This window comes from Berghia stephanieae, chromosome 5 (genome assembly GCF_034508935.2).
Source record: "Berghia stephanieae isolate SIO BIC M18660-M18661 chromosome 5, UCSD_Bste_1.3, whole genome shotgun sequence".
NCBI classification, from domain to species: domain Eukaryota; kingdom Metazoa; phylum Mollusca; class Gastropoda; order Nudibranchia; family Aeolidiidae; genus Berghia; species Berghia stephanieae.
In genome coordinates, this window is record NC_088364.1 from 6,426,324 (window position 1) to 6,433,346 (window position 7,023).

Sequence of the window (7,023 nt, forward strand, 5' to 3'; positions counted from 1 at the left end):
TAACTCAATCATCACTTTTGACATCATTTGGCTGATTCCGGCATAATACCGTTCAGAAAATAAATGCAACCCCCCCCCCCCCCCCCCATCCTTTGATTACTCCGTAGTAATGAAATGGCGTCATCAATGTGCGTGTAACAAGTGCACGAAAACAACCTATTGAAACATCGATCACCCAGAGCAGACATTTCATTCCATTGTTTTGATTGTTTTACAATCACAGAGTACCCCCCTCGGCGATAGTCTGTGCAATCTCTCGTCCGATCGTTTCAATCTATCAAAAATTTAAACTCTTACTCAAAGTCAATCAAACTTTCATTATATGGTTTTTGGTAGTGTTTTTGATCTTCCCAACGTATACACCTTTGCAGGTCTGATAACCGAACGCGATTATTATGGGCTTGTTTACACAATGTTGTAATGGACATGAATATTTTGTGTTGGTTTGAGTGTATCTATTTCCATGCTATATGATATATGATTTGATATGATATGATATGATATGATACATGATATCTGTCTGTTTGTCTGTTTGTTGTTTTAGGTCTCTTCCAACACAATTGAGGTTATATGAGAGACCGCTGAAACAAAAAAACAAGCAATCTAACAAAAATAGTACAAATGTAAATCAAAATCATAACCTAAAGATATCATAAGCTAAATTATAAATAACCAAGAACAAACAGGCAGAAGATTTACAGAAAAAAAATATCCCCTGTCAAAAATACAATCACAAACCAAAGAAGCAGGATAGGCTAGTAAAGAGAAGAAACGACATCACTATCGGATCGTACACCCATGCGAACATCATAGGTATATGATTCAAGGGTGATGCTCCCATCCAACCACCCGCGATAAATGATATGATATATGATATGATATATGATATGATATGAATTTTACTGGGCTATAACAGGCTAAGGGCTTTAAATGCCCATGAACTGGGATAGGCCTACACGTCGGATCTGAGGGCCTCCTCCTGTCTCAATCATGTTTTTTTTTCATATTTCCTCAGATTTATTACTCTCTCGTAGCAGCAGCAATCACTTCAGTCCCCGTCTTCCTGATCGTCAACATCTTTAGAAGAACTCGTTTCCGTGTGGAGGAGCGATTCGCTTCCAGCACGTGTGGATGTCGACATAGATCAACAAAGACGCATTACAGTGACGTGAAATGTCCCGACATCAAACATAAAGACAAGAGGAACAAGGTTTAGAGGCTTGTACAAAAGTCTAAAGGTCAATTTCATAAAGGTTAAAGGTTACGAGGAAAATGAATGCAACAAACTGAGAAGTAATAATGATAATATTGATAAGCCTGAAAATTTGACTGATCTTGGAATCGTCGCTGGAAATGATAATGCTTCACAAAAAAGTATCGTTGAAAATGATTTTTCTCGGAAAAATAGCCTCAGCACCGATAATCTCCAGCATCAAAGCATTGCTGGAAATGATCTTCTCCAGAAAAAAAGCACCCATAATGACCCTGCCCAGCATCAAGGCATTGTTGGAAATTATAATCTCCAGCATCAACGCATTGTTGGAAATGATCTTCCACGGAAAAATAGACCCAATGACCCCGCCCAGCATCAAATCATTGCTGGAACTGATCTTCTCCAGAAAAATAGCCTCGCCAGTGATCAGCCCCGGCAACAAAGCGTTGTTGGAAATTATCTTATGGAACTGAAACGGGCATTAAAGATTCTGTCCAAGAAAGCGTCCTCGACAAAGTTGAGAAAGGAATGAAAGCGAGTGTTGCTAAAGAGTCACAGACTGAGGAGAATTTGGGAGAGAATAAAAAATGTGAGAACAACGAGAGTACAGAAAGCCCAATGGGTAAGTTTGTACATTTATTGTTAAGAAACGTTTTCAACACGAGCTTTGGAAAAGGGCAATATCCAATACATGCGCTTAATGCGCTTTACAGGGGGTTCCAAGCCAATAGCAAAACTACATGTAGGATGAGACATGGCGCTGATAAGGCGCTATTAATTCTATATTATTTTATTCCACATAATATGCAACCGTGTTACCGACCAGGTAACAACAAGAAATGAAGTGAGTAGGAAAGTGCCAGAAGACATTGGAGAATAAATAAAATTTCGTGGCGGCGATGGGGGTTCGAACCCGCTACCTTACTGGTACGACAACTCCGCCTGGCCGGGGAGAGCGTGACTCTACCGTATAAGCTATCCAAGGTCCCAAAAAAAGATCGTCTCTAACCCTAGTCTTTTATAAGAGCCTTCTCTTCCTGACTTCTTGAGGTCACGGGTTCAACACACACAACCGCCGCGAACTTAGTTGGCCAGCATTTAAGCTTAATAGCCAATATTCTCAACACAAACATGTAACATAGAAATGATTGAGACATTGAGTATGCTCCGGACCAGGTATTTCGTTTACACCTGATTATGATGAGAGAATATGAGGAATCAACTTTTCCAAGAACTCAAATTTGTGTTGCCCTGTGCAGAACCCGAACCAGGTACCTACGGGTCCGAAGGTAAGTGCCATACCTCTAGGCGCTAGACCAGAAAGATATGATTTAGGAGTAGTAGGTGACCGTACTTGGTTTAATCTTCTCCGATCCTTGAAGATTGAAGATGGTCCTTGTCCGTCATATTTATCTGTTTGTCCTTTGCCTTCTTCTATGCTGCCTCCAAGAGGAGGTTCATTGGTCTGAGCTCCTCAAGAAGTCAGTGTCTTCATGTCCGATTTGGTTTTTATTGCGGGGTGGGGGTGCAAGAAGGGGGGAGGGGGTGTAAAGGGGGGTGGAAGAGAGAGAAGGGGGAGAGGGGGTTAGCACCATGTCCACACTGACACAATAAGATTTTGAGAGGAAAGGTCACAATGATCTGTAAAATTCCATACTCCATTCCCATCCTTCCGAGACATCAGGCCCATGGAGCCGGTGTTTATCCAGGTTTCTATAGCGTGAAGCGTGACGATAGCATATTGATTGCTATCCTTTGAATAGGACGCTACTCTATCGCCAAGTACTTTCCGCCAGATCTAACAGAAACAACTACCCAATCACTTCTGGGTGGAAAAGGGGTCAGAAATAAAATCTCGACTTCGCCTAAGATCGATCTTGGCAGTGGCGGTTCTAGCCCATTTACAGTGGTGGGGCAAAGATGATTCGGTCATATATATATATTTTTATTTTTTTATTTTTTTATTTATTTATTTTTTTTTATTATTATTATTTTTTTAAATTATTTTTTTTTTAATTTATTTATTTATTTTTAAAAAAAATTTATTTATTTATTTTTTTGTTTTTGTTTTTTAATTATTATTTTTTTTCACCTTTAACAAATAATATTCCAACCACAAATAATCACATTCAAAATGAAATGACAATACCAGTAGATTTTAATTATTCCAAACGTAATCAAAAATGAATCACGAAAGAGAATACAACAAAAAAATATAAAGCGACGAGACATAATGCGACACCTTGACAATACAAGTCCATTTCGTTCACTCGAAAAATTAAAGAGATGCTTTTATCCCTCAACAGCGAGATTAATATTTCTGTTACATTACTGGTTTTCAGTAGTACGATCAAGAAGCAACAACAGCGATATGACTTGAGTTTCATTCAGAGCTCAAATTGCATCATTTTTACTGCTGTCTTGGTGGTTAGAATGATTGAGCCGGTGGTGGTAGTGGTTGGAATAGTGGTAGCGGTGGTGGTGGTGGTGGAGGAGGAGGAAGACGAGGCGGTGAGAGAGGATGTAATTATGGTAGTGGTTTTGGTGGTGCTGTTGGCTAGAATGATATTTGTGGAGACGATGACGGAAATTGTATGATAATGTTGATATTGTTTTTATTGCTATTGTTGTACTTGTTGTTAATATTGTTGTTGTTGTTGTTGTTGTTAATGATGATGATTATGGTGACAACGACGATGTCGTCGACAATGATGATTACCATACGATATTACAAAGTTTATTCAATCTTAGGCTTTCGTCAATAAATCATACAATTTGATGACCACATACATGAAAGTGGAAAAAAAAAGGTAAATGGAACCAAACAATAAACTGATACCATTAATAACCACTAAAAAGGTAAACAATAGTAATACCACCAATACGTACAATAATAATAATAATAATAATAATAATAATAATAATAATAATAATAATAATAATAATAATAATAATAATAATAATAATAATAATAACAATAATAACAATAACAATAATGATAATAACAATAATGATAATAATAATAATAATAATAATAATAATAATAATAATAATAATAATAATAATATAATAATAATAATAATAATAATAATAATAATAATAATAATAATAATAATAATAATAATAATAAATAATAATAATAATAATATTACCATCATCATTACTACCACCACCATCATTACTACTATCACCACCGCTACCACTATACCACCATCACCATCATTATTACGTTTCCAATCATTTTTCCTCGTTAAAAAAAATTGATATCTATCAAAACAGACGAAAATTCCGGTGATTTTTTAAAGGGTGGTTAAAATATCTACGATTTTATTCGCCCTGAAAACTACGATTTTTATTTTCCTATTTCAAGTAGGCAAGTCTGCTATGACAAGTATCAGTTCCATAGTCAAAATAAGACAAACAAAAACAAAGTTTATTTAATCTCAGGCTTTAGCCAATAATTCATACAATACAATTAAGACAAAATAATGTTACCAATCTCTCCTCATGCATTTGTTAGACTATCATCACAATAACGACCGTATTATCTTTGCTCCTTACCCAACCAACCCCTAGCTTTCCGCCTCTTCATCGCGAACCATCTTATGTATGTATTAGCTTCAGGACGGGCAAGTACGGAATCTGCCCACCTTCCTTTAAACGTATTTATTTCCTCTATAACTTAGTTAAAATTCAACTCTCTCCTTACTCAGAAGAGTATTTCTCGTCTACTAATTCAATTGTTGAGAAAACCAAAATGGTGGTTGTATTTTATATATTTATTTAGTCGTGACTTTTGAATAAAAGTGTTTTGTTTTATTAGAGGGAATACAATAGAAAATTACATTGTTTTGCAAAATTATTTAGTCTGGCAATAAAAATACATCGGTAATTACTTTCAGAATAAAAAAAAAGAACTAACAACTTAATTTCTTTAAAAAAAAACAAACAAATAAACAACAACAACAAACAAATAAGAAAACAATTTAAATAAATGATTTTTGAGAAGCACTGAAGAAAACGAGAAAAAAAAAAAGAAATAATTTAAATGGATAAACAAATATATAAAAACAACACAAATTAATACTAAATTGATATAATATTGGTAAATTAATAAATTTAATTCAATACTGGAACCTTCCCAAAGTCATTACATCAATGGTACCAGCACAAGTAAGGCAATAAAGAAAAAGTTCGTTTGCCAAAATCTCTATTGAGTGTTCACTGGTTAATAAGGTGGGCTCATTTGAATTAGCCCGACCTAGTACTGGAGAGGCCAGACAGCAAAAATCGGAGTTAGTTCACCGTCGGGCGACGTGACGATGAGATGACGATGTGGGCGGAGTGGAGTGGAGTGGTTGGGGGAGGGGGGGGGGTGATAAAAAGAACAGGAGCGTATTCTGGTTTATGCATTGTGGGTGCATGGTGATTCGCAATCTATCAAAAATACACACAAATTGATTTCAGTACGAAGTATCAAGTTTAAGTAGTAACTTTTGAAATTATTTAATTTAAATTTGATTATTTCGGACCTGGTAATACAGCATATAACTTGAAAAAAAACAGGCTGGTATTTGCCCACCCTGCCCACTATTACCAGCCGTCCCTGGATCTTGGTTCCTTTTCGTATGAAGCTAGTGCTCTGCCAACTGAGCTATCGGGACCCCTGTTCATTCCCAACACGACGCTTACGTTCCTTTCCTTTTTTTATTTTTACCATTCACAGAATTAGACTACGAAGAAGATTCAGCCAATACTTTCCTGAACTCATGTTGTGCCAGAGCGCCGTGGATGGTCACTCTTGAAAAGGAGATTCAAAAACTCAACAAAATACTCTTGATTCGCCCAGCCGGCATTCAAAGTTTGGACGGTTCGTGGCCTTTCGTGACACGCTGTATTGCTTGGGTGACGGTAATTACATGTGTCTTGGTGTGTAGCTTTTTCGTCGTTCTCTACAGTATGGAATGGGGCAAGGACGTCACAGAGGAATGGCTGTCCACGTTCTCCTTAACTTTTCTACAATCTCTGGTCGCTGTCGACCCGACCAAAGTTGTATTCATAACTTTTCTGTTTACCATATTCATCCGTAAAATTGAATTTGTGGGTTCGAGAGAGATCAACAATAAAACTGTGTCGGAGGTCAATAAAGAACATGGGTCAAGGCTCTGCGATTGACACCCAAAGGAAAGATTAAGCGAGGCAGCCTCAAAGAGACTTGGAGACGCACCGTGGAGAGGGACCTGTCCTACGAGATGGCCCAAAGAATAGCTGTTGACAGGACCAGGTGGAGATCCCTTGCATCGCCTCAAGTGCCAGCAGGCCGGGAGAGGATTGAGTGAGTGTTAAAGATCAAGCCAAACCCGTCGAGGAAATCCATCAACTTTGACACGGCGCTCAAGGTAGATCTGAGGAAGGTGACCTTGAAAAGAAAGGTCAGGGTGCTCGTTCGACACACGTTAATGGAGTTGGCGATGCACGGTGTGTTATTGGTGTTGATCTGCAGCTTGTGCTATTCCAACAGGACAACTCTTGATTACAGAATGCAGGAAAACGGACACAACAATCTGATTGGTCCAAAATACAAAGGATTTAAATACGTGAGTTATGGCCCTTTTTGGCTCCTTCGTGTAATGAATAGATATAATATGAATTAGGTGTACAATGAACTATATATTTTTTCCTATTCAACGCAGCTTTGTTGTGTACATACAGGAGCTCGGTCATCAGCTTTACGAAAAATGGAGAGTACAATAAGGGAGTGGAGGTGACTATGTGGTCTTGTGGTGTGACACTCGCTTTCGGATCGAAAG

At 37.5% G+C, this 7,023-nt stretch overlaps 1 protein-coding gene across 1 annotated transcript; it reads left to right on the top strand.

Moving 5' to 3' along the window:
- The first annotated feature begins 1,705 nt into the window (after positions 1 to 1,705).
- LOC144972307 (uncharacterized) lies at positions 1,706 to 6,754 on the top strand. Its single transcript, XM_078913396.1, has 2 exons — positions 1,706 to 1,835; positions 5,940 to 6,754. The coding sequence occupies exons 1-2, from the start codon at positions 1,742 to 1,744 to the stop codon at positions 6,386 to 6,388; spliced, it is 543 nt and encodes a 180-aa protein (XP_078769522.1). The 5' UTR covers positions 1,706 to 1,741; the 3' UTR covers positions 6,389 to 6,754.
- Positions 6,755 to 7,023: the final 269 nt, after the last annotated feature.

Bases quoted from the DNA above. Each gene is read 5' to 3' on its own strand.
- LOC144972307 (XM_078913396.1), top strand. From the start codon at position 1,742: ATGAAAGCGAGTGTTGCTAAAGAGTCACAGACTGAGGAGAATTTGGGA. The intron at 1,836-5,939 runs GTAAGTTTGTAC...TACCATTCACAG, and splicing joins GAGTACAGAAAGCCCAATGG to AATTAGACTACGAAGAAGAT.